Genomic DNA, 27,453 nt, shown 5'->3' on the forward strand with positions numbered 1-27,453 from the left:
CATTAAATACCCGGATTAGAAAGTTTCCAGACTCGACCAGATAAATGGGAAACATTCCAGCCATGTGACAGTCAAGCATTGGTAGGAATCACCTGTAATATGAACGATCATTCCACGAAAAGTGAGAAATAATATCGAGTTTGCAATAAAATAAATGAATAAAACATCCTTTATTTTATTTTCTGCAAACTGTAACAGAACTACTCTCATGCTAAACTATAATGGTAGCATGTGAAAGTCGTAAATGAGTCAAGAGATTTAGCATTTTAATAAACCAAATTAAGTCTGAATACTGTTGGCAGTGTGCTTTGTGTAGACGCCACAAACAAACACAGTTAGGGTGGCAGCAGCAAATGGACTAATAGAAATAAACACTCGTATTTGATATAATTGAAAACAGTGCTTAACTTTATGACAAAACAACTATTAAACAACAAAATAGATTCGTTTTGAGCCACAACGTCAATTAATTGTTAAATAAATTTCTAAATCCTCATCCTCAGGTTATTTATTCACTGAAGAGCATATTTTAGTAAAAGATCATACGCAGGTTTTTATATTTGCATTTAAAATGAAATATTTGCGTGCGTGCTCAGGAAGCCTGAAAACGAATCTCAAATATATGCAAGTGTACTTTCAAAAGTTGTTTGGTTTTAGTTTTGTATTACCCACAATGCCTTGCATAACTCTCTTTTTCATAACTTTTCACATTTGAATTCAAGCTTTAGTGTACACCAGGTCAGGCCGTGTATCGTGTGTATGTATAATGGAAAATATTCAAGGTAGGTAATTTGTTCTTGGGCAAAAGCCACAATATTATTACCTCAGCTCCTTAGTCACGTGAGTGCGGAACGTTGCACTTCCTTAACGTTAATCTTATGTTTTCTGCGTCAGTTTTTTTATCTCCTTATTTAGCACATCGCAAACTTACTATGTGAACACTCTGGAGACACCCGACTTATATCTAAGATAACGCCTAAAAACTGTATTTCTCCTTGTATGGCTGCGGCAGCTATACTTGACATTAACTGACACTAACGTTACAATAATATAAAGTGTAAAATTCTCAACATTAACTGGAACGATAACTGTATTTGCATAAGAAAGCTGTACGACAAAAAAAAAAACCCCAAGCAATTTCAGAGTGCACTGCGCATGCGCAGCGAAAAAATGATTTGTTGATCATGTGACGCACGTAGTTTTACAGGTGGCACAAAGTTTATGTTTCTTAAACAGTTGTGGGTTATTTCTGTCTGAAATAGACATAATTATTTGTGCAGAAAGACATTATTAGTATTGCGGCTTTGCATTTGCTCTGGTACATTTAAATTAATGAAGTAATAACTAAAACAACTATTGGTGTGCACTAAATGCTGCAAGCACCTTCATTTTACTCTCAATGTAATTCAAACACAAACAAAACGTGATTTATTCTTTTCACAGAGAACAATGAGGTTTGTGACAAGCCTGGCAGAGAGAGGTTTTGCAGAGGAAAGTATCAAGTTCAAGATATGAACAGGTAATGCTGCTCTGAACTTATTCTGGGTTATTAAATGGGTCTTCCCTAATAGACTATGTTATTTAAGCTGTAAGAATAACATAACTATCCAGAAATAACAAACAATCCTGTATTTCCATCTATTATTATTAATTGCCATATAGCCATGTGAGATACACAGTACTAAATGAAAGGTATCTTGCCTTTATGAGACTATATGAATATGATATTTTGCTAAAGCATGTACATAAGTACTTAGGTTCTGTCTGTGAATATGAAAATCAGTATGTTTCTAAATAGTCTTTCTTTCCTTATAAAGTGATTCAGAGGAAGACGTTCTGGTGGATGACTGGCTGACATCCAAACAAGTGAGTGCTTAAGCTATATCCAGAATGCTGCGTACATGCTTGAATAGATTTTTGTCCTCTGTCTTGCACCTAGATCTCCGAATCTTGTCTTGAAGATCACATGAAGTGATTGCATTCTCAGTGCACAGTATGATATGCTGATAAACAGCAGTAAATATCTGTTAAGATGCCAGGTCTCAGGTGATGGTGTCACATTCTGCCTCAGGATTGTGACAGGTGGTTTCTTCACAGGGCCAGCTGTCCTATTTTTTGCAGTTAATGGTATATTATCTGCTAAATGTGTCCTACGGCACAAATACAAGGTGCTCTGCAGATAAAAGGACCTTACTACTAGAAATAGCTTTAACTGTGGCAGGTTTGAGGTCTCTTGAGGATCGACCAGATTTTACGTGAGAGGAACTATAAAGTCTTCACTTTGCTTTAATAATTGAGAAGACTAGCTAAAAATCTGGCTCATCGTTGAAAGCAGAAACAAGATTTACCAGCGCATCAATATTTATCTTGTACTTTTTTGAGAGCTGAATCTCTTCTTTGGCATTCATCTTTTTATTAGGCTTTACAAATACCCTTTAGATTATTTAAGATCTGAGCATACTGTTCAACAGGCGTACAATTGATTTATTTAAAAATACCAATAAGAATTCATTCTTGAATCAGGCAGCAGCCTGGAAAAAAAGTCTTATTTAATATTTATAGATGTAAAATATTACCTCAATATTGACTGGTAAACCAATATAATAAAATATACATTGGTATAGAAGGTGGATATGTTCTCGTTCACATGAATCTGTGTTGAAAAGACTATATCAGCAAAGATCAATTCTCAAATGAATGACTCATTAGAGTGTTGTTTGAAAAGAGCTTAAATTAAGAGTGTATTTCTCAGGATCTATTGGACACATCAGATGAAGAGCTGAACGATGACCTTTTGCGTAGCGATGATGAGAACGAAACTATGAGGTAGGGTGAACTTTTCCAGGTCTGTAGGTGAACTGTTAGATAAAGGTTGATTTTTGATGCCCCCCAGAGCCTTTGTTTCAAGTAAGCTCTGCTTAGAGCAAACACTGCCGAAGCACATTGCACATAATGGGAATGTTGTTTGAAAATGCCCTTATCTTGCTTGTTTTCCGTCTGGCAAACTTCCAAACAAGAATTACGCAGCTCTGCTTGGAGAATACTGATGTTCTGACATGGCCATTAATCTTCATGCCATTTTAACATGGATAAATATCAATTGGATACTCAGTTGTATTTGCATTATAGTTTATTTGACAGGTTGTCTTTTCTTTCAGATGTCACAATGAAAGGGTTTCTAAACCACAACTGCAGGTGACTGCAAAACCTTACCTTGTTAGCGAAACTCCACACCTTGCTGAAGACCAAGCCAGATGTCCTAAAGAAGAGGTGGAGGTGGACCCTGGTGAAGTTTTAGACATCGAAATCAATGCTCCTTCTGGAGATGAATTTCAAGTGAGTTACCCCTTTATCTCTTTAGATAGCCTTGGTTTGTCGTTTGATTTTTTTTCGCTCCTTAAGCTTTCGGTGCTTTGGAATTGGCTCCCTTGAGGGAGGGAGTGACAGGGAGGTGAAATTAGATCTATTATCACTCTCTAGCAGTTTATTTGTCTGTGCCCTGACAAAGTTAGTGCTGACAGCTTGTTTGGTGGAAGGTAATGCCCCCCCTGTTGTCTCTGTGGCAGAATTGAGCTCTGACCTTGAGGCCCGCATCCCTGCGGAAAAGAAGTCTTTGTGTTGTAGGAGAGACTCCCCGCCAATTATCAGCCTCAGATAATGCGTAGGCTTCTATCAAACCGTAAACCAAATCTGATAACGCCTGTGTAGGTGAAAAGATTATTGACCCTTTAAAAGATATCTGTGTGACTTAAATATGGAGGACTACGCTGATGCTCCTCTCTTGTTTTCCTGTCCACCAGAGAAAGAGATTATCCCTAATAATAGTGTGTGATATCTGTTGTGAAGTCAATGTATCATTATTTCAAGGACATCTAAGACATTGCTGAATAAAAGGCTGGTCTTTCGTTGTAGGATAAAGACACAGTCTTTTCATAAGTGATTGAGAGCAATACAAAATGGGGTCAAATAAGCTGTCACTGGATAAGCCAGACTGAATAATTCAATACTCAATGCTATTGAATATGTTAATCAGATACAGGGACAGCTTTATCCAAGTGTCAGCTGATTAGATGTTTAGATGATTGATCAATAAAGCCTGTTATGAAACGATGCAATTTGTATTTAGCAGGAAGTTGCTGACTACAGTGTCAACGCTAAGATGGATGTTAAGGATGATATAAAGTTGGTGTCCAGTTTACTCATGCAGGAGTCAAGAGAGGTATTGTATTATCTTGGTATTTTAAAAGAGAAGGTGCATTTATTATACATAGGCCTATGTAGAAATTTTGTAGAAAATGTATGCTTTTATTTAGCAAGGATGCATTAAATTGATCAAAAGTGGAAGTAAAAAGTTATGTATTGTTACAAAAGAGAGTTTGAAATAAATGCTGCTCTTTTAAACCTTTCTGTTCATCAGGGATCCTGAAAAAAATTATCATTGTTTCCACAAACATATTTAACAGCACAGCTGCTTTTTTAAAATAGATAAAAATAAGAAATGCTTCTTTTAAATCAACATATGAATGATTTATGAAGGATCATGTGATGCTGAAGACTTGTAATGGCTACTGAAAATTCAGCTTTGCAATCTTAGGAATAATTACATGCTAAAATATATTAAAATAGAAAACAGTATTATTGTTAATGTTTAATTAATGCATTCATTTTTGATTAAATAAATGCAACCTCGATGAGCATTTATGGGATTTTGAACCCTCAGACCTTTTGAAGTGTGTAGTGCAATGTTGGGGGTAACGCATTACAAGTAACACGAGTTACGTAACCAGATTACTTTTTTCAAGTAACTAGTAAAGTAACACACAAGTATTAACAAGGAAATATTTGAGTTACTTTTATAAATAAATAATGCCAGTTACAGTTTTCCCATATATTGCCTGACAGCTCTCTTGCCTGCATGCTGAGAGAAATCGGGAGTAAGTGCAGAGGCGTTGTGTGCGCTGTGTAATCAAGATGTTACTGTAAATGTCAACATGCATTTACTCGTCTCAGTTGCACAAAAATAGATTCAGTATTCCTCAAAATGAATAAAAACAGGGAACAACAAATTTAGAATATAGCTGCAAGCAGTGATTACCGGGGTACAAGCGCTTAAGGCATTTAAGCATATAAAGAAAAAGACATAACATATTATTTAGCATGGCTGTACCCACGTAAATCAATGATTAAAAAAAGCATTTTTGGCAAATCCAGGTTATTTACCATAGAAATATGATGTTTTTAGCATTTATGACTGTTATAGTGCCAGCTGTGGTGGTCTGATCCCCTTAAAAATTTGCATGCTTGTTTAGAATCACCTGTCGCATGTGCTCAGCAGGTGTCGGGAAGTTTTCGGGAGTGTTTTTTTTTTTTTTTAGGCTTTATAGGATTTTGGGTAAATTTGGACAGGCCCCTTTTCTAAACGACCCTGGGTAAATTTCAAATAGTTATTGATACTTATTGGCCTAGGGAGTCCAGATAATTGTACTGCAATGTTTTTTTCCAGATTGAGAGAAAATGAGAAAGTAGGTTTTTTACATCTTCTCAATCATTTAACAAACGATTTGATTGACAGCAGTGGTTCTAGAGGCAAAGTTGCCTGGAATTAAGAGTACAATACGTCGTCGTCGTACAATACGTATACGAGTGTGCATATGTGAAAAACCGTGCTCTGTACAATCGTTATCGTCTCCCAATGGCAGATTTCTTTAAAAATCCTCTCAAACCTTTGGGTCCGTGAGTCAAACCAGCCCACCGAGATTCATTCCGATCCTTGTCTAACAGGTGCTCAAACTTCAATGGTGGCCATGTATTTTGAGAGACGCAGATGTCCTTGTAGACACTTGTGGCACTTTGGACCAAGACCGTGCACACAGATTTTCATGTTGATAGGACAAATAGTTTCACGGTTATAGCCATTTTCATTTTTTCCCCACTTATAGCACCACCAAGTGGCCAAGCTCCATGATTTTTTTCCTGTGACCTCAGTTTGAGCTCTTACATAAGTGTTCTGAGTTTGACAGAGAGTTTGAAATACCTAGGACTAGTTTGTAAAAGTAGACTTTTAAAAAACGATCAAATCTGAGGTGTGCATTTTGTCAGGCTTGAGCCAGTAATTCCAACGACAAAAGAGACTTGGGCCTGCGTCTGATGGTTTTGGAGTTATGAGCGATTTTGTACTTTTTATCCCTGTAGCGCCCTCGTCAGGTGATTGGGGTGTGCGTTGGTCACGTTGTAGGCGGTATGAGTACTACCATTCCTCCAAGTTTCAAGTCTCTATGACTTATGTACCAGAGGTGCACTGAAAATTTTCAGTCATTGACGGAATTTTTTGTCAGTGACGGAAAAGCTGTCTGTCACTTTGTCAGATTACACTGAGGGTGATCTATTGTAAAATTGTAGCTGTAATTCCCACTCCTGTCCAGTTGGTGGCAAGTGCGCTCCAATGCAGCAGCAGAGCGCTGGATCCAGAACAAAAATGGAACTGTCACAAATGTTTTGCTATGCGTTTGATTACGCACAGACGAGTACACAGAAGCTACAATGATCACGTCACATTAAAGAGCGACAAAATGGTATTTATTGCTTGAATTTCATAATGAAATGGACAAAATTTAGATTATGGGTAATAATAGATTATGACGGAATTTCTATGACCCTCTCCTTAAAAATGACATCCATGACCATTCTAACAATTACAATAGCTACACGCTCGAAACCCTAAATGTAGTGCAAACCTGCAATAATTAAATACATCAGATAATGAAATATCCTTTCCAATCCAATTTTATTAACCAGTGCCTTTGCTGCTGACCTTCGATGATCCAATTCAATCATACTAATAAGTAAAAATGACTTTAGATAAACACAGCATTTGTTTCCTTTTTTAAATTCTGAAAAGAAAATAGGAGCCTAGACCAAAGAAAGTAACATAATGCATTACTTTCCATAGTAAGTAACTAAGTAATGCATTTAGTTACTTTTTTAGGGTGTAATGCAATATTGTAATGCATTACTTTTAAAAGTAATTTTTCCCAACACTGGTGTAGTGTATTTTTTTGTTTGTTTGTTTGTAAACAAAATAGTGTAACATATTCAGTTGATGGGTTCTGTATTAATTATGTGTATACTACACTTGAGATATGAATTCATATTAAGAATAGGAACTTAGTATCCAACTTTTTATCTACTAGCCTGGCCATTCAGTTTGCTAGATGCTGATGTCAATTGCAGTTAATTAGATCCGTCTGTCACCTTCGACCTACCTCTCTATTCAATGGCAAGAGGCTGTTAGTCTCAAATGTAAACACAAAAATACACCTGCAGTACAGATGGTGTCTGCTGTTAGATTTACAGTCTTTGCACTCAGAGTGTTAGCCTCTGTTTGTGACACTGAGCCGCATTGTTTGTGTCAGGAATAGAGACACAAAAGGGACAGAGGGCTTTTTCCTTTTTTTTTAGTTCTGGAAGGGGAGGCATTTGTGGGGGCTGGGATTCCCATCGGGACTCTGGTCACTTCTCAGTTTTGATATGCAAGTTGACATAATTTCAGCTCCAGAGGCTATTCAGCAGTTTTTTAATGCTTGGTCATGTGCTACTGTAGCTTTACAGAGGAAGCTAATCTATAGGAAATCATGTTTTTTACTGTAGATTTTTGTTACTGTTTTGTTAAAAAATATATATATTTATTTATTTATACATACATCAGTTCTTTCTAATCCTCAAATCTGACTGGCTGAGAGGAGTGCGAGATTTTAGTGATATCGGAACTCCAACCATTTCACCATTTGTATCACTCTGCTTGCAGTATTTCTTACAGCGAGTGTCATCGAGGACACCAAAATCCATTATAATCTCTTATAAACTATACTGTTTTGTGTCATGGAATGTTTTTTTATGAGGTTTTTAGGCAAGATTGTACTTGTTTAGACTTTAAATATGCAGTTTGTCAATATTTGTTTATTTAAAAATAAGCTTAATAGTTTTCGGAGATGAGGGCTCCAGGGCGTCAGCGGCCGTTCAGCACTCATGAACCTGCCGAGAGCAGCCTTACCTCCGCCATTTCTTCTGGAATTCGCTGCTGGCTCTGATGTCTCTACAGTGGTTAAACATGAGATATGGCACTGTCAAACTATTAATCACGATCAGTGTTTCCCCTACCATTATATTTGGGGGGCGGCCCGCCCCCCCCAACGGCAGCCACCCCCTTTTAAGGTCATGTAAACTTTATTTTCTATATAGCACCAGATCACAACAGACGTCATTTAGGTTTACCTTTCCTATAGAACAGGTCTACACCTTGTTATTTTATTTAAAAAATGAAATATCCTTATGTTATTTATCTTACTTACACAACGGCATGTCATTTCTGTCTCTAACGTTACGTGGTCACGCGTCTACAATTTCTCCTCTGCTAAAACGCGGACGGGATCGCGGAGTCCATTCATGAAAACGAAATTTACTCTATAGCACGGGATGCCGCAGAATTCGTCAATTTTTGGTTTAATAAATCGGCCTCTGCGTCTCATATGACGACATAAACGCATGAACTTAATCTCCAGAACTGCTGTGAGAGTCACTTAATGTAAATTTTACTGTTTCATTTGAGAAAATTAGCATCATACCGTAGTATATACACACAAAAACTAACGGCAACCTGTCAAAATAAAAGTACGGTTTAACATGTAACAGAAATGTTTTAGTCTTGTATTACTTTTGTACAGTATAATGTAGGTGTTTAAATATTCCTATTTCAGGCAAATTTAATTAAACAGTTAAATGCAGAAATTATAATAATAACAGAAATAACAGAAAAACTCTTGTTTGGCAACAAATAAAAAGGTTTAATTTAATTAATTTAATTTCATTAAAAATAAATAAATATTTAATGCCTGTATTTGATTATCAGAAAAATGAAAACACAAGAATTTCTGAAAAAAAAAGAAAAGAAAAAGATTGTAGGGCCCTGTTGTTCAAAATGTTGAAACTGAGATTTTTCGGCTTATTTTTTCACTGAAATAAATGTTTTTGTTATTACACAGAGAGTAATGTACCGAAAATACAGTACCGTACTGTACCGTACCGTACCGTACCATACCGTTTGTAATCCCCCCCCCCAAACCTGGAATCCTAGGGGAAACACTGACGATTAATCACTTCCAAAATAAAAGTTTTTGTTTACATAATATATTGTGTATATTTATTATGAATATAGAAATACACACACATACAGTATATATTTTAAAAATATCTATATGCATTTAAATGCATATATTTATATTCACATAATTAATATTATATATAAATATTTTTAATATATAAACAACATTTTTCTTAGATATATTTGTGTATGTGTGTGTACTTATATATACATAATAAATATACACAGTACACACATATATTATGTAAACAAAAACGTATATTCTGGATGCGATTAATCGAGACTAATGAGATGTAATTTGTTTTAATTGTTTAATCTAGTTTGTATTACTCCGCTTGCGGTATTTCTCCAAGCAAGTGATATCATTAGAATATCAAACTCCTCTTAGCCAGTAGGATTTTTCTTTCCCCTGTTAGAGTGCTTTGTTGGCCAAAACTGTACAAAACTCATTCATCATGTACTCATTTGGCAAGTGATGAGAAGAAATAGTCTTGACTACTTTCAGGTGTAGGAAACAGAAAATGAAACATCTCCAAAACAACAATTTTGCTCGCACCGTTCGACTCTTGATCCAGCGCACACCGTGCATTATAAATTTCCAAGTATAAAAACCTTAGCAGCAGCCCTAGCAAAGCTCAATTGACATTTCAGTTTATGTTACAAATGTAATTTGCATTTTGTCAGAAGTTATGACCCTGTGCAGCACCCTATTTCCATTGAAAGGATGTGCTCCCTACCTACTGATTGGAGATGTCACCCGAAACCATTCTGTTACGCAGAGCAGTGAAATTGATTGTGACACATAGTGTGAAGGAAATAATTGCTGATTCATAGCCTGTTGAGAGGTAGACAGGTTCAAATGGAGGATTCGATATGATGCTTGATGTATAGATTTCACAACCGCCATCGCTGACCATTAGTGCGACACTGGCTCAAGTTTCTAGCGCTGGTCTCCAGTTCCTCAGCAGTTTTTGTCACAGTTTATTTAACACTCTAATCTGCGGAGTGCTTCAGGATATTTTATATAATTTTTTCCACTCTGTGTTTTGTGTTTGAGAATAGTTCAGGGAATTGAAGCAGGGCTGCTTTGCTAAACAGGGATCTTCTGCTTTGGAACGAAAGACCTTGGGGTTAATAGACAGACAAGAGTATGGGGGATTGATAGACACTCCATACTAACATAATCAACACACCCCCAGCCCCAGCAGACCAGCACTCTGTGGGAATTTATGAATTTATTAAACAAAAATGCTTATCCTGCCAACTATTAGCATGCATTAACTTCAGTATCTACATGCAGTTATGTATTTTCACACGCAACTGCATGAATTTGTGTGCGCAGTATAGATTTCGGGAAGGTTTTTGTCCTTTTATCATGCGAGTGTGTGAGATCTCTGAGTTTGCTTTCCAAAATTATTTCAATTATCAAGGGTTGTTGCTCCTCCTACTGGTGTTGATATTTGGATTATGCAAAACAACTTGGCAGTTTTCCACTTTGAGTCAATCATGCGAAATTAGCTTTGTGTTTTGCTTTGGATTTAGCATCTCTCTTGCGGTAAAAACATCTTTTGCATTTGCAGATTACTGTAAAAACCAAAACTAGGTTTAATTAATGCAAAAGACACTGGTTGTACACCCTGATAGCGTTGTGAATGTGTCCCTCTGATTGTTTAATTGATGATGAAGAGAAACCTCTCCCTCTTCCTCTCGACTCCATGACGAATGATGAATGAAGCGCTGCTGGTGTAGGATTGGCTGAAACTGCTCATTTAACATGTCGGGAGCGAGTCGAGTGAGTGTAAATTATGCATAGCTCTGCATTAGCATTATGTCATCTGCAAGAAGCTGACTGGAGTTGTGGATGTCTTCATTCGCTCTAACATAAAGTCTTACTGATGCTGATGTTATAGCATCTTGCGAGCTTGCCTATTGAGATTGCCTTATAAATATTGCTGTTTTAACATCAAGCATGTTAAATGGAGAGCTAGATGTTAATCTCTAAATTTCTTTCATGTAAAATGTATTCCAAATTTATTCCAAATAAATTTTTAAATAAGCATTAGGTTTTGTTTTACGGTCGTTTTTATTTGAATGATAAAATAATATGAATATAAATCCTGTTAAAATCATATTAAAATGACTGTTTAGTTTTAAGTGTCAGTGCTCTCTCTTTGTCTATCCCTTTCTTCACCTTTTTTGTCTCCCTTCCCATGTTCCCCTCAGCCCCTGTCTCTTTCTATCCTGAAGTCACGCAAATCTGTGATCATGGCATTAATAGACACAGACAGGCGGAGGAGAGGTATCACAGCCCCTCCTTCCTCCCTCTGCAGCACGAGTGGCAGCCCTATTGTCTGCTGGCGTCGTTGGAGTAAAGTGCCGAATTTCCCTGCTTTATTCAAATTATATCACATTTGATAAAGTCATCTCTCAGCGCAGAACATCATATAGTTTTGACGCTTTTGTTACATGTATACTGTATCGTTAAATGCCGCTTTTAGATGATGTGATCAAACATGGCCTTTTCGCTTTTGTCGCACCCCTCAGGCAAGTACAATCCACCCACAGACCAAACCCTCCAGAGTCTTAAGTCACACCCTAGCTCGCTGTCTTTCTGTGCCCCCACAGCACTTCAAGCCAATCGGCACCTTCCCCAGAACCAGAAGAGCCCTCTCTCGGCAAGGTCAGGCTCAGGCCTGCAGCCACTTTCTGCCTGAGGGCTTCGCAAATTTACTTTCATTTCATCAAGCTGTTGTTGGTGTGAATGGAATAATGAGTTGATAAATATGGCTGTGTGTTTAGAGTTTTGGTTTGGTGTTTTAAAGAATGAGTTATATTTGGGGAAGTAATAATAATATGATTACATCATTTGTTTATTTGTTTGTTTAGGTATGTATGCATGTTGTATGCTGGAATTTAATTGTTATAATAATAATAATAATAGTTTGTTGTTTATAATAATTAATTTACAGAATACACAATACTTCAATATTAATAGTAAAATAACAATAATAATATTTACAAATTTATATTATATTATTATTATTGTAATATTGTAGTAATACTAGTCATAATCATAATAATAATATATTCAATTATTATTATTAAAATGCAATAAATGTTGGAATGTTTTATTTTTAATAATAGTGATAATAATGATAATAATAATAATAATTTAAAATTAATTGAATAATTTAAATGATTACATTGCATTTTTACATTGCATTAATATTAGTAATAATATTAATAATAAATTAAATTATTATTATTCAAATGCAATGAATGCTGGAATGTTTTACTTTTTTAAAATAATACATAAATTATTATTATTAAATTTCATTATTATTATTATCATTATTATCATCAACATTATAAATTAATAATATTTTATAATATATATTATATATAATTATATTTTGGTTAATAATAATAATAATACATTAAATTTTAATACATTATAATAATACATTATTATTAAAGTGCAATAAATGTTTTATTTTTTAATAATAATAATAATAATAATACATTATTATTATTAAATGCAATAAATGCTAAAATGTTGTATTTTATTATTAATAATAATAATAATAATAATAGTAATAATAACAAACAAATATGTTTTATTATTAAATTGCATTATAATTAATAATAACGCTAACGAAAATTTTTGTTATTATCATTACTAAAATGCAATAAATGCTGGAATGTTTTATTTTAATAATAATAATGGTAATATGTATTGACTATGATTAATTGAATAATTAAAATTATTAAATTGCATTATTATTATTATTATTATTATTATTATTATTATTATAAATGAATAATATGTTTAATACCTTATTTTTTGTTAATAATAAAACATTACATTTATTTATTTATTTATATTTATTATTATTATTATTATTAGTAGTAGTAGTAGTAAAATGCAATAAATGCTGTAATGTTTTGTAATACTACTACTACTACTACTAATAATAATAGTAATAACTTAATAATTTTAATTATTAAATTGCATTATTATTATTATTATTATTATTATTATTATTATTATTGTTATTGTTATTATAAATTAATACTATTTTAAATACTTGCAGTCATTATTTTTTGTTGGTGTTGATGATAATAATAATAATAATAATAATAATAATAATAATAAATTAAATTATTATATTATTATTTAATAATAATGTTAACTAGTTGCTTATTAGCATGCATATTAATAGCATATTGGTGTTTATTAGTGCTTATAAACCACATATGCAGCATGACCATATTCTACGTCCCTGATTCTACCAGATTCCTAAACCTAACAATTACCTTACTATTAATAAGCAGCAAGTTAGGTTTTTATGTTTAAGGCAAAACTCATAGTTAATGGTTTGTTAATAGTGAGAACTGGACCTTAAAATAAAGTGTGATGATTATTATTATTATTATTATTATTATATTTAACATGCAATAAATGCTGAAATGTTTTATTTAATAATAATAGTAGTACTTAATTGAATAATTATATTATTGAATTGCATTATTATTATTATTAATACTATTTTAATACTTACAATTATTTGTTGTTGTTGTTGTCAATAATAATAATAATAATAATAATAATAATAATGATGATTATAATACAGTTTTTAAGAATACAAATACATCAATTTTCAAGTTAAGGTGTCTGTACCGAATTAAGTGTCAAATAGGCGTTATCCTTTTTATTGCAGTGCCCTTGATGTCTACACAAAGCCAGGCCTGGCCTGCTGTGGATCCCTTGAGCATCCAAGGGAGTAGCAGCTGCTCGCTCAGTGTGTGTATGTGTATGTGTGTGTGTGTATGTGTGCACTCACAGACGCGGCTGTGTGTATATGTTTTCTACTACTATTAATCATGAGTGCCCTGGCTAAACACTGTTTGAGTTGAATCTGTAAACATTGATAGTCGTCCTTGTGCAACTGGAAAGGTTTGATATGGGCTTTAGGCACATGTTTATTTCATTTCTAGGGAGGAGGGGGACTTAACGCTCAATAGGATGTGAGGTCACGGACTCGGTACATACACCCCAACATCAACATTTCTATTCAGCCGAAAGTCTCATTCATTATAAAGCTTTAAAATAGAATTCCTAATATCCTTACCTTAAATTAGTTCTGCTGTGATGTCTAGAAATGACTTTTTATGACTTATAACCTGATGGCATTTGTGAAGTTCAATCAACTGGCTACTTTCCATAAAAAATTGGTCGTTGCTTCCTTTGAAAAATGGCTTTGTAAATCCGCACGTGCACATTTGACATGATTACACGGCAGATTTTTGAGAAAAGAAGGAGAAAATTGTCCGTTTCTGGGCTTCGGACCAAGCACCCGTCTCAAATGTTTTCCAAGCCAGTTATGTTCATATGCTGTGGATGCCCGTGATGCGATGTGTGTTTTTCCGCTCTCAAATGTGAATCTCAATCGAGTGCAGCACTTGAGAGAGCAACTCCGTCTAAGCCAATCAGCGGTGTCGTCGAGCCAAGGCTTGGTGTGATGCCGTTTAGAATGCAGGTGACAAAATGCCCCCCGGAAACTTCCATTTGCCAGTGGGCATCTGATTAATCACGATTATCATACCATTATCATACAATCACACACTAATCGTACATGCAGGGTCCCATCTGTGGTGCGCGTGTGTATGTGTGTGCGTGTACAGAATATTTTCGATGAAGAAAGGTGTTTAAATATTAATCCTGTCTATCATTTTAAACTTCATTTTACAACTGCATTGAGTATTCCGTTGAATTGAAATGGATGAATTGCCTCCAGTGAAAGATCTCATTAATTCCATTAATTGCGGCAGAGAATGGGTTGGCTGCTGTTTGTTTGCACTGGCTGAATGACAGCTCTGATAGCGAGTGAGGCAGATAAAGGCTCTTTGCTATGGATCAGTGGATTGCCCGCAAGTTTTTAATTCCGTGATGTCAGAAGTCGCTTAAATGGCTGTTTGTGAAAAGGAAAATATCAGACTGCTGTCTTGTTAAAATCGCATCTCAAATAATCCAGCTCATTTGACTGATAGAGGTGCATTTTCTATTCAGCCCTGTTTTGATTTTGGCTGCGGATTGTTTGTAATATCTGGGTGATTAAAAAAGTTACCTAGCCCGCGATAAATTATGTAGACAACTCCGAAATTAATTTTAAGTGAATAATTTTGCCCTCGTTTGACCTTCTGCGGCGGTAGCCCTACAGCAGTTTTTAATTTAGAGTGTGCTGAATATAAACATCCCTCTTATGACTTTCTGATTCCACAACAACATCTTTCCTCCAGGAAAGAGGCCCAGCGGCGTGACCGTCTTCCCCCTCTGTCGTCGCGGTTTCAATGGCAATCCGAACGCTGCGAGTGGAAGACAACAGGCAGAGCATGGTTCTAATGAAACATCCTCCCATTGTCCTCTAAATCATCTCCGTTATTGAATGCGGTGCAATCCACACCTGGCTCCAACCCTGGAGAGCTCGGGCAGCCTCTATCTCTCCCTCTCCCTCCCGCTCCTTCTCTCTCTCTCTGTAAATGCAGGATTAGCCATTGAAAGAGCATTCTTGGTTATCAAATTCATACAAACGGCTTTTGCTTTTGTGTAGTGCTTTTAATTAAATCCTACTGGGGGGCTGGAACTGACCTTTTGAGTGGAGAACTGATTAAGTGCACAATGGCCAGTTATTTCTGAACCACAGTCTGTTGCATAGAGCCGCTGATTAACTTTCTGTTTAGGATGACTTGGCTTGAATCTCATTCACACACAGGCCAAGGAGAGGAGAGAGAGAAAAAAAAAAAGGAGTAATCAATTCTGGTTTAGAATGTAGATTAGGAGCGATAGCATCAGGTAATTAACAGGGGTAAGGGTGGCATTTCGTACGTGAAGTACAGTGAAAAAGGGCTTATTTAAAAAGCGAGATGGATGTTTAAGAGGATAAAGGTGAAATCAGGGTGGTTAGCGTTTCTTTGATAGGATTAGTGGATTGTTATCGTGCGCCCGTCAAAAAGCTCACTGCAATTATGTAAGATGTGCGTGATCATAATGGCCAGCAAAGTTTCCGCTTTGAAACACTTGAAATCTCTGCTAATATGTGAGAATAAGCAGGCAATCATTGTGTAATCGTGTTAAAAATGATATATATGCACTACCAGTCAAAAGTTTTTGAACAAGATTTTTAATGCTTTTTTTTTTTTTTTTATAGAAGTCTCTTTTGCTCACTATGCCTGCATTTATTTGATCTGGAGTACAGCAAAAACAGTACAATTTTGTAATATTTTTACTTTTTAAAATAACTCTTTTCTATGTGAATATATTTTAAAATGTAATTTATTCCTGTGATTTCAAAGCTGAATTTTTAGCATCATTACTCCGGTCACATGATTCTTCAGAAATCGTTCTAATATTCTGATTTGCTGCTCAAAAAAAATAAATAAATAAATAAAAAATATGTTGAAATCAGAATTTTTTTTTCAGGATTCATTGATGAATAGAAAGTTCAGAAGAACAGCATTTATCTGAAATATAAATCTTTTGTAACATTATAAATGTCTTTTATCATCACTTTTGATCAATTTAAAGTATCCTTGATAAATAACAGTATTAATTTATATAATTATGTAATGTTACAAAAGCTTTTTATTTCTGAAAAATGCTGATCTTTAGATATTTCTATTTATCAAAGAATCCTGAAAAAAATGAACTTAACTGTTTTAAATATTGATAATAAAATAATAATAATAATAAAATGTTTCTGAACTGCAAATCAACATATTAGAATGATTTATGAAGGATCATGTGACAGTGAAGACTAGAGTAAAATGCAGAAAATTTAGCTTTGATCACAGAATTAAATTTTCAGATATCATTTTCAGTTTCACTTTCAAATTTTACTGTTTTGCTGTACTTTGGATTGAATAAATGCAGGCTTGGTGAGCAGAAGAGACTTCTTATAAAAATCTTACTGTTCAAAACCTTTTGACTGGTAATTTATTTTCGGAGTCTGTACAATTCTTTTATTTATTTATTTTTTATGTTTTCAAAAGAAGTCGTCTTATGGTAATATTGTAAAATTTTACTGTTTTCTATCTGAATATATTTTAAAATGAATTTTCTGAATTTTCAGTAGCCAGTACTCCAGTCTTCAATGACACATGATCCTTCAGAAATCACTCTAATATGCTGATTTGCTGCTCAAAAACCTTTGACAACAGTTGTGCTGCTTAATGTTTTGTGGAAACAATGATACATTTTTTCAGAATTATTTGATGACTAGAATATTCAAAGAAAAGCGTTATTTTATAAAGAAATCTTTTGTAACATTATACAAAAGTCTTTACCATAATTACTGATCAGTTTAAGGCATCCTTGCCAGGTAAAATGATTAATTTATTTAAAATGAATCTTTTAACATTTTTTAACAGTAATGTTTATTTTAAAAAATATATATATTTACTTTATTTTAATATTATACTTTAAAAATAAAATCTTATTTTATCCTTCATGTCCCCCATGTTAATTTGCTTCAAAATGTGATAAAATAAAAAAACTGCTAAATAATTTTCTTCATTTTTAAAATAAAAGGCAGAGGTTCATAGATGATGATATATGACTATGGCATTTATTTTCTACATTTCTACTTTTTTTTTTCTACATCATTGTTTATTTGAATGAAATGCCAGCATATGTGTTTTTATTTACCACTCATTTGTTGGTGTTTGTCTGGATTAGGGTGGATCTGAGTTGCGAGAGGGTGTCTCTCCTCAACTCTTTGGGCGTCATCTCTTACACTCCCGCAGGGGACAGCCTGCCCGAGAGGAGACCCTCACCGGACCCTGCCGCAGTCCTGGTGAGACCACATATCCCAACTGCACACAGTGCTCCAGACGGTTGAGCAAACAACACTGCAAACACATCCGGTCTCGGAGAGTGAATGTTTAGATGCACACACCCATTTTTTTTCCAACCAAACCATCTGTTACCATGCTACTCTACAGTTAGGACAACTTAAAACCGTACAACCAAAATATATACGCTATTGTCCAAAAGTTTTTTTAAATGTATATATGATAAATTAATACATTTAATACTCCTACATTTGATCAAAAGATGACAAAAGCTACATTTGTAATGTTATAATGGATTCTATTTCAAATAAGTGCTGTTCTTTTTAACCTTTACACCGAAGTGTTTTAACTTTAATAATAAGAAATGTTTCTAAAGGATCATATGACACTAAAGACTGGAGTAATGGCTGCTGAATATTTAGCTTCAACATCACAGGAATAAATTGCATTTTAAAATATATTAAAATTGAGAACAGCTACACTACCAGTCAAAAGTTTTTGGACAGTAAGATTTTTAATGTTTTTAAAGAAGTATCTTCTGCTCACCAAGCCTGCATTTATTTGATCCAAAGTACAGCAAAAACAGTAAAATTTCGAAATATTGTTTTACTATTTAAAACAACTGTTTTCTATTTGAATATATTTTAAAATGTAATATATTTCTGTTTTTCAATGCTATTTTTTTTAGCATCATTACTCCAGTCACATGATCCTTCAGAAATCATTCTAATATTCTGATTTACTGCTCAAAAAACATTTGTTATTATTGTTATTGTGTTGAAACAGCGGAGTATATGTTTTTTAGGTTTACTTGATGAATAGAAAGTTCAGAAGAACAGCTGAAATGGAAATCTTTTGTGAGATTATAAATGTCTTTTCATCAAAATTATATTGACTCCAAGCTTTTGAATGATATAGTGTATAATTGTAGTTACAAAAAGCTTTTTATTTCAGATAAATAAAAAGCTTTGGATTTTTTTGTTCATCAAAGAATCCTGAAAACATGTACTTAACTGTTTTAAATATTGATAATAATAATACTAAAAAATGTTTTACTTGAACTGCAAATCAGCATATTAGAATGATTTCTGACGGATCATGTGACACTGAAGACTGGCGTAATGATGCTGAAAAATAAGCTTTGGTCACATGAATAAAGTTATTAAAAATATTTCACAATATTACTGCTTTTGCTATATTTTGAATCAAGTAAATGCAGGCTTGGTGAGCAGAAGTGACTTTAAAAACCATGAAAAATTTTGATTGGTAGTGCATTTTAAATTGTAATATTTCACAATATTATATTTTATTGTATTTTTAATCAAATAAATGCATTCTTCCTTCAGTGTGAATAAGATATGTTTTTGAATTACACAGAAATGCACATTTGCCTTTTTGACCTTTGCTCTATCCTCAGCACCTGCTGTATGCGTTCAGACACCCAAGGTGCAAACAGAAGTAGAGATGTCACATTAGATCAGCGGAAATATTGCAATATGGCACCCGCATGTTCACTTCCCCTCTTTTTTTGTCTTTGTTTCACCCCTCCTTCAAAGAGCCAGTGTTCCCAGGACAGCATATGTTTGATCAACAACACTCTGCTTCAGTCTTGGACACTAATCCGCTCCTCGCTGGACCTACTCCCATGGGCTCCATTCAGCCTCCAGGAAATGAGAGTGACCCCTGGAGGCCCAGTCTAGCTTTGCAGGGGCCCACGGATCTGTCAAAGCCAGGGACTCCCCACCGTGGGCTAAAGCCTCTCCAGAAACATCCATCAGCGCAGTCTGGCTGCTCCCTTACAGCTCCCTCTGGACCACAGGCACAGGTAATATTCAAGGACGCAGCATAATGGCCACTCCAGTCTATGAGACAGCCAATTGTGATTTGATTGATTAATCTGATCCTCAAAGAATTTTGCTTTCATAAAAACTCTTCAGATCTGTTACCTTATCTTTATGTTTAGTGTACTTCCTCAGATTAAGTAACAAGTGCCTATTTGCCCTGTTTTTAAGTTATTTTATTTGTTGAATCTGTGACCTAGTGGTTAGTTCACATTGCTGCCACTTATAACACTATGTTGCATGGACAGCTTAGTTTAAATCTGGTTTGTACCGAATTAAAGTACTGTTAATACCTTTAAATAATTAAATGCATTAAATAATACATTTAACGTCTACTCTAAATACATCAATGCACTTCAAAGTAGTAATCGAATGAATTATAGTAGGCCTGTTTGTTCTCATGGACAGATGGACCCACAGGCTACGCTGCCCTCTAGTGTTTAAAGGCAGTTTTGGGCAATTACTCTCTTCCCAGTTTGGCTTTGGTAGGCTGAGCTGCATTATTTCAAAATCTAATCAAGGTCATTAGATTTTGTTTTCTGTTTTTCTATTTTTTAAAAGGATCTGTACACACACTTCTAAAGTAACCTGAGTATTGTTATCTTCTTTATTTATATTTAAACATTTATACACAATTGATTTTTCTAGCATGAATTACTTTTTTTATGGAGCACAGTGGCCTTTGACTCTTCCTCTGCCTGTCAGTCAAAGAAAAAATACTGGCTGCCAACTCTTTACAGGCCCCCTCCTGACTGCCCACATCACCAAACACAGAGCAAATCACAGTGTCAATCTGTCTTCATCACGAGTGCCAGGAAATTTCATTGGTTAAAGCTTCAACCCATTTATTTTAGGTTTTATTTAGATGTACTAAGAGTTTCAATGCAATTTTTAATGCTGACTAAAATATTAAGTATTAGTATTATTTAGTATTATTAGTATTATTTTTCTTGCAAAAAATGTTTTTTTTTTTTTGTTTTTTTGTTTTTTTGAAAGAATTCTTTTACGGTCACCAACTTGATAAAAAATAAAAACAGTAATATTGTGAAATATTATTAAAATGTAAAATAACTTTTTTATTTGTAAATTAGTTTGTTCTTTTGATGGGAAAGGTGATTTTTTTTTTTTTTTTTTTTTTTTAAAGCAGGTGTTAGTCCAGTCTTTAGTGTCACATTATCAATTGTGACATTGAAGACTGAAATCTATCTTATATGCTGATTTGGTACTCAAGAAACGTATTTTTTGATAAATAGAAAGTTAAAAAAACATCATTTATTTGAAATAAACAATCTTTTTAGATGTCTGTACTTTCTCTTTTGATCAATTTAAAGGGATAGTTCACCCAAAAATTCTGTCATTAAAGGTTCACTGAAGTGCATTGAAACACCCAGCGTTACTCTGTGTTGACGTAATTTCAACTGAAACCGAAAAACAGGCTGAGACATATCAGTCCTGCCCCCTTTTTTAAATAGCCAGTAGTGTTTTGTTTATATCACAGCTTGGGCCAGAGCTGAGAGCTCAGTAAAGTTGCATTTGACAGCGTATGAAAGCCACAATCTCATCCATATCACTATAAAATATAGCATTCAGTATAGAATTCAAATGGGTCCGATACGTTTTGTGGTGTATGCAGATTCACGCATACGATCCGCTCCATCCTATCGTGTCTCTGGACCAGAGCAGACTGTGCTCGCTGTGGTGCTTTGTGTGCAACAGCACAAAACCAGACGACTTTTGCCCCAATGGAAAGCATATTTACACTGTTTGAATTGTTCCCTGTCCCTATATAGTGCACTATGTGCCATTCACCGTACAGAAAATACTAACTCTGTGAACAAGTGACCGATTTCAGCTGCAGCTTCAGTGTCTGTATATTATATGGGGGTGGGACACCTGGGTGGAAGTTAGAGACTTTAAGTTTTGAATGCATGTCTTCTAAATGCGAATTTTGTCATTGTTTTGGAGCACACAAGCTTTTAACATATTCATACTAAAAACAAAAAAACTTCAAATTTGATTTTATGGAGACTTCAGTTACTCACCCTCATGTTATTCCAAACCTTTAAGACCTTGGTTCATCTTTGGAACACAAATTAGGATATTTTTGATGAAACCTGAGAGCTTCCTGACCCTCCATAGACAGCAACGCAACTGACACGTTCAAGGCCCAGAAAGGACTTTGTTAAAATAGTCCATATGACATCAGTGGTTCAACCGTAATTTTATGAAGCTACGAGAATACTTTTTGTGCTCAACGAAGAGAAAAATCACGACTTTATTAAACAATTTCTTCTCTTCCGTGTCAGTTTTCAATGCTGTTTCACAAGAGTACCACAACATATATGCAGATTGCATCAGAAATATCTTAATTTGAGTTCCAAAGATGGACCCACAGGCTTGGAACAACATGAGGGTGAGTAATTAATGACAGAATTTTCATTTTTTGGGTGAACTAACCCTTTAATAAATCCTTACCTAATTGGTGGAATTTAATCAATTTTTGGTAAAGGTCCTCTTTCCATTTCTTCACTCAGTGTTTCACTACAAGCAAAATTGAATGTAACTTTATATAACTTTCTCTAATCCAGCAAGCCTCAGTGGCCTCTTAGCATGGCTGATCTCTTATTACCAACTGCAGCACGTATCCATTTCTAATAACAGCCTCCATCCCACTCAGAAACCTGCTGTGCTGGTAAGAGCTGTTGCCAGGATGGTGCAGAGTGCCAAGCCGATGGCTGTTGCCAGGGGGATGCCCATTGCTGCAAGGCAGCCAGCAAGTGCCAAGTCTAAGAGATCTGCCAAAACTCCACCAGCGCCAGGGACGGTGGGAAGAAATGTGGGTCAGAAGGTCAAGGTGCAGCCCCAAACTCCTCCAGCTTTTCAAAAACTTTTCAAAAAGCCGCTAAACACGACAAACAACAAAGAGGTCAGTGTGATGTCTGTGACAATCACAACTTTATTAAATCAAAAACCTTTATATTAGCTGCGTTGCGCTGTTTAGCATCATTTCACAGTTTTTGGGTCGATATGTTCGAAGGCTTTGTAGCGGCTCCATGGACTTTGATATGAAAGTGTGCGTTAATAAAGCCTTTCACCCCATGCTCAAGGTCAGGCAGTCTGTGTGAAAGGTGTTCATTAGACCAATTATTACCTCTAACAATGCAGTCAGGAGGAAATCAATAGCCACTGTCAGGGCTGTTTCAAAGCCTAGCTCTGAAAATCAATCAGTCCGGCTTCTATCTGCATTCTCCTCCTTCAGTCATGTTCAAACAGCAGACATTTGCCGATATCAGCAAGGATTTTTGTATTAAAAAAAAGCTTTAATTATATTTAGCAGACTGTCTGTTTTTTAGCAGACTGTCTATTTTCTTTTTAAACAAGTGATCATTCTAAATCAAATTATGTACTAATAAATGTTCAAACTTGCTGTGATTATACCACTGAATTGTTTATTATTAGTTTTGTTATCCTCAGCATGAAAAGGAGGAGTTCTACATGAAGAAGCTGCAGGAGCAGATGCAACTGAGGGAGCAGGTTATCAAACAGAAGAAACGGATGAGATCTATGAGGGTCGCAAACAAGAAGCATCTGCGACAGGAATGCTTCCAAACTGATAGTTCCACTGGACACTGGAACAATGACCAAAATCAACACAAACAGCCGTGTGTTTTGGGTTCTTGCCCTCGGAAGGTTACGCACCAGCAGCCCCATCACTGTCTCGTCCTGGAGCACCATCCAGAATTCAAGCCCTTGGCTTCACAGCAGCACCAGTACCAGGTTTTAGCACCCCCACTTCAGCCGCCATGGCAACAAGCTCCACCGGCACGAGGGAATCCATCAGGCCGTGCAGCAGAGCTGCAGCATAATCAGCCTCATCAGTGGGGCACAGACAGGGTGGTGTTACAGGGAATGGAGCAGATCCCAGATCAGATGAGCCAACAGTACAGTACTGAAGAGGCGCAAGCAGCAGGTCCGCAGGAAGTCTGGCAAAGAGGCAAGAGGATGTTAGAGCAGAGAACTTCTGACGGGCCTGTTCCCACCAAAATTAGAGTGGTCAAACACTTCAGCCCAGTTGTAAGTACTGTTCTTTCCCATTAAATCCACCTATTAGGAGTGGGTGATTTATCAGTAGACATGATTAATCGGTAGAAATTTGTCTAGAAAGACTATTGTCTCTATCAAGGTTACATGCTCAAGTGACGTTGCTGTGCTACGCTGTCATGAAAACGCATAGTTTGACTGCGTTTTTAAGCATTGCGGTCTAAAAACAAATGATTTTAAGTCATTGAAAAGCAATCAGCAGCAAAGGAGAGCACATTTCCCAATATATGCGCGTGTTGTCTGAGATGTGAAGACTGTGTTTATAGAGAGTGGGAGAATGGATTAGAGTTACTTATGCCACTTTATTGGACTTGAACAGTTAATTATGTACAATATGTGTCAAAATGCTCATCTTTGCAAGTATCCTTGTAAAAACAAACATTTAGGTCTTAAGTGAAAGCAAGCAGCTGAGAAAGAAAAGACTGGTGGAACAGTATATTTGATCTAGGCATCTCTTAAAGTGACAGCAGTCTAATATTCCTTTTGTCTGTCATTCATGTTAATCAAGTGTTTTTATACATTTCATTATTTTATACATTTTTTAATTATTTGCGCTACTGTAATTTTTTGTCCTATTGCTTGTAATTAGTTTCTTACTCTTTTTTTTAAATCACGGACTGTTTACTTGTCTTCAGTGAGCTTTATTTATTTATTTTTTAATTTAGGCTAGTATTTGTTTTTTGTAATACACACTATGGTATCAAAAATTTTGATCTCATAAAGACCTTATTTAAAGCAAAAATAACTATATTGTGATATATATTGTTACCGTGAGATAAAATTACTCATATCGTGATACAAGATTTTGGTCATATTGCCCACCCCTACCAGGTATAATTATTATTTGGAAATGAATTGGCTTTATTGTTGGCTGTTACAATATATTAAAGCAGTAAGCTCCAAGAAGCTGACGTGAACAGAGTGCCTAAAACACTCTTAGCTGTTATAAATTCACTATAAACCACAACTTCACAGGGCTTATTGCTTGTATAAAGCAGTTATTCCATATACGTAGTAAGGTTTTACAAAATGAAACAGTAAATAAGGAGTAATGATATTAATAAAAACATTATTCTTCCGCCAAACAGTGTAGTTCCTCAGAAATGGTTGTGGTTGTGACAAAGTGGTTGTCGAGCAACACACAAACATAAACAAAGGTGTATGTTTGTAGAGTAAGGCCACGTTCACACAGCAGCAGAATACGGTTGTTAGTACCATATTTGAGTCCTAAATACGGTTACGTTCACACACAGTACGGTTATTTACGGGTGTGACAACCGTATTCTATATCCGAACTCACACCCGTTGCACATTCATACAGAAAGTATTCGAAAAGCGACTGTAAGCTGCTGTGTGAACGGGACATTTCTAGCCTCACACCTGTAAGTAAATGTGGTTGTCAATCCCAGAAGCTGACAGTGTGAACATGGCCTAATTTACAACAGCTTTGAATGCAAATCAAGAATCAAGGACCGGAACTATCCGTTTTATAAATATATATATTTTTAAGTGTCCAATAACTGATATACAGAACTGTTTTTAAAATAGTTTTATTTCTGCACTATAGACGCAATAGTAATTAAGCATTAGACTATAACATGCATTATAAATGTCTTAATGATAATAATAATTATATATTCTTATTATATAAAGTGTAATAAAATATTCATAATGCATAGTATTAATATTATTAGTATAATTATTATTTTGATTATATTGCTATGTATCATGCATTTATATAATGTAAACATAATTGCACTATAAAAAACAATTTGTTGAGTCAACTTAAAATAATGTTACCCCGCTGCTTTAAAATTTTAAGTTCAGTCAACCCAAAAAAGGTTTAGTCAACTTGAAATATTAAGTTTTACTAAGTGACAACTTAGATATTTGAGTTAATTCAACTTAAAATTGTAAGGCAAAACAAACCAAATTTTTAGTTTAGTCAACTCAAATATCTAACTTGTCACTTAGTACAACTTAACATTTCAAGTTGACTAAACTTATTTGAGTTGATTGAACTTAACGCAGTCTTAACGCAGCAGGGTAACACATTATTTTAAGTTGACTCAACAAATTGTGTTTCCATTGCTGGAAGCTTTCCATCGATGTATGGTTTGTTAGGATAGGACAATGTTTGTCTGAGATACAACTATTTGAAAATCTGAGGGTGCAAAAAAATCACAATATTGAGAAAATCGCCTTTAAAGTTGTCCAAATGAAGTTCTTAGCAATGCATATTACTAATCAAAAATCAAGTTTTGATATATTCATGGTAGGAAATTTACAAAATATATTAATGGAACATGATCTTTACTTAATATCCTAATGATTTTTGGCATTTAAAAAAAAAAATCTGTAATTTTGACCCGTACAATGTATTGTTGGCTATTGCCACAAATATACCTGTGCAACTTATGACTGGTTTTGTGGTCCAGGATCACATATGTGATTGCCAAACTGAATTAATACATGAAATTATATTAATATGTAATGTTAAATTAAATGTTGAAATATTCACTTTATTGCTCTTCTATTGGTCAAACAAACAATAGATAGCTCTGACATATTTCCTTTTGGTGCTGTTCCCACTATATAGATTGTATGTCCAAATATTATTGTATTCATGTGGGAACAATATGCACAAGATTGAGCATAGAGGTAGAAGATTTCCCTTCTGTAATTTCTCCTTTCAAAACAAGCCCATAATTCACCCCCATATATGAATTCCATCATTCCACAGTGTTCTTCTTTCATCTCTGTCTTTCCGGTGAAGCCGCTGCCTTTCCATAACCCGTCCTGAGATGAGAGGCAACGCGAGTTTTGCGGGCCGATGAAGATAACAGGGTGTCAGTCTTAATAGAGGTTGTGGTGGTGGTGGGGGGGTGTCTTTGCGGAGAAATGTCTGCAGACAGCCGAATCGATGAGGTTGCATTTGACAGAGTGGTGCGGGCCTGCTGAAAGACAGATCAGCAAGATGCTACCCAGGGACATTGTTCCGCTGTCAGTCTCATCCGCGCTGACAATGTTATCTCTCTCCCTCTCTCAAGTATCAAGTATCTTTCAGGTGTTCAGAATTGGATGTCACCCCCTGAAGACGTGCAATTAATCTTTGGTGTGTGTTTGCAGGCAGGAATATGTGTGTGTGTGTGGGGGTGCATTCTCTTAATACCTGTAAATAGAGAGTTGCTAGTATGGCGGATTTGGATTGAAGAGCTTAGCCACAGATAAGGAAAATTAATTTTTCATCAGGAATAATAGCAGGCGTGCCAACAGGGAACACAAAGCAGGAGTGAGGGCGAGCGGGGAATTTGTCAAGTGTTGTCACCCTGGGATAATACTGCTTAGTGTGTGATTGGTGTAATGGAGGGCTGTGATTTCTATGGAGGGGGATTAATCACTTTACACTGCGCTGAGAGCAGCGGAATACAGATAGCACTGTTTCGCTGCATCAGATCGTGCTGCTTGGATTTGGGATGTCCTTGGGACGTTTATATGGTTTAA

The 27,453-nt window shown here is 35.2% G+C and overlaps 1 protein-coding gene across 10 annotated transcripts in view; it reads left to right on the forward strand.

Moving 5' to 3' along the window:
* rbm33b (RNA binding motif protein 33b) overlaps nucleotides 1-27,453 on the forward strand; it is a 37,490-nt gene that overhangs the window by 1,317 nt on the left and 8,720 nt on the right. Inside the window, exons 1-11 of one of the 10 annotated variants that reach the window (XM_051096376.1) lie at nucleotides 532-550; nucleotides 723-782; nucleotides 1,444-1,519; nucleotides 1,818-1,866; nucleotides 2,753-2,826; nucleotides 3,159-3,336; nucleotides 4,127-4,219; nucleotides 17,892-18,009; nucleotides 19,564-19,832; nucleotides 22,526-22,774; nucleotides 23,323-23,922. In XM_051096376.1, the coding sequence (XP_050952333.1) occupies nucleotides 767-782; nucleotides 1,444-1,519; nucleotides 1,818-1,866; nucleotides 2,753-2,826; nucleotides 3,159-3,336; nucleotides 4,127-4,219; nucleotides 17,892-18,009; nucleotides 19,564-19,832; nucleotides 22,526-22,774; nucleotides 23,323-23,922 (1,722 nt within the window). In that variant the 5' untranslated portion in view covers nucleotides 532-550; nucleotides 723-766. Of the gene's footprint in view, nucleotides 1-10; nucleotides 122-531; nucleotides 551-689; nucleotides 783-1,155; nucleotides 1,319-1,443; nucleotides 1,520-1,817; nucleotides 1,867-2,752; nucleotides 2,827-3,158; nucleotides 3,337-4,126; nucleotides 4,220-17,891; nucleotides 18,010-19,563; nucleotides 19,833-22,525; nucleotides 22,775-23,322; nucleotides 23,923-27,453 lie in introns of those variants that run through there. The other 9 variants (XM_051096393.1, XM_051096384.1, XM_051096349.1 and 6 more) reach the window with 9 other exon arrangements.

The sequence above is a fragment of the Labeo rohita genome, chromosome 2 (assembly GCF_022985175.1).
Source record: "Labeo rohita strain BAU-BD-2019 chromosome 2, IGBB_LRoh.1.0, whole genome shotgun sequence".
Classification (NCBI taxonomy): Eukaryota; Metazoa; Chordata; class Actinopteri; order Cypriniformes; family Cyprinidae; genus Labeo; species Labeo rohita.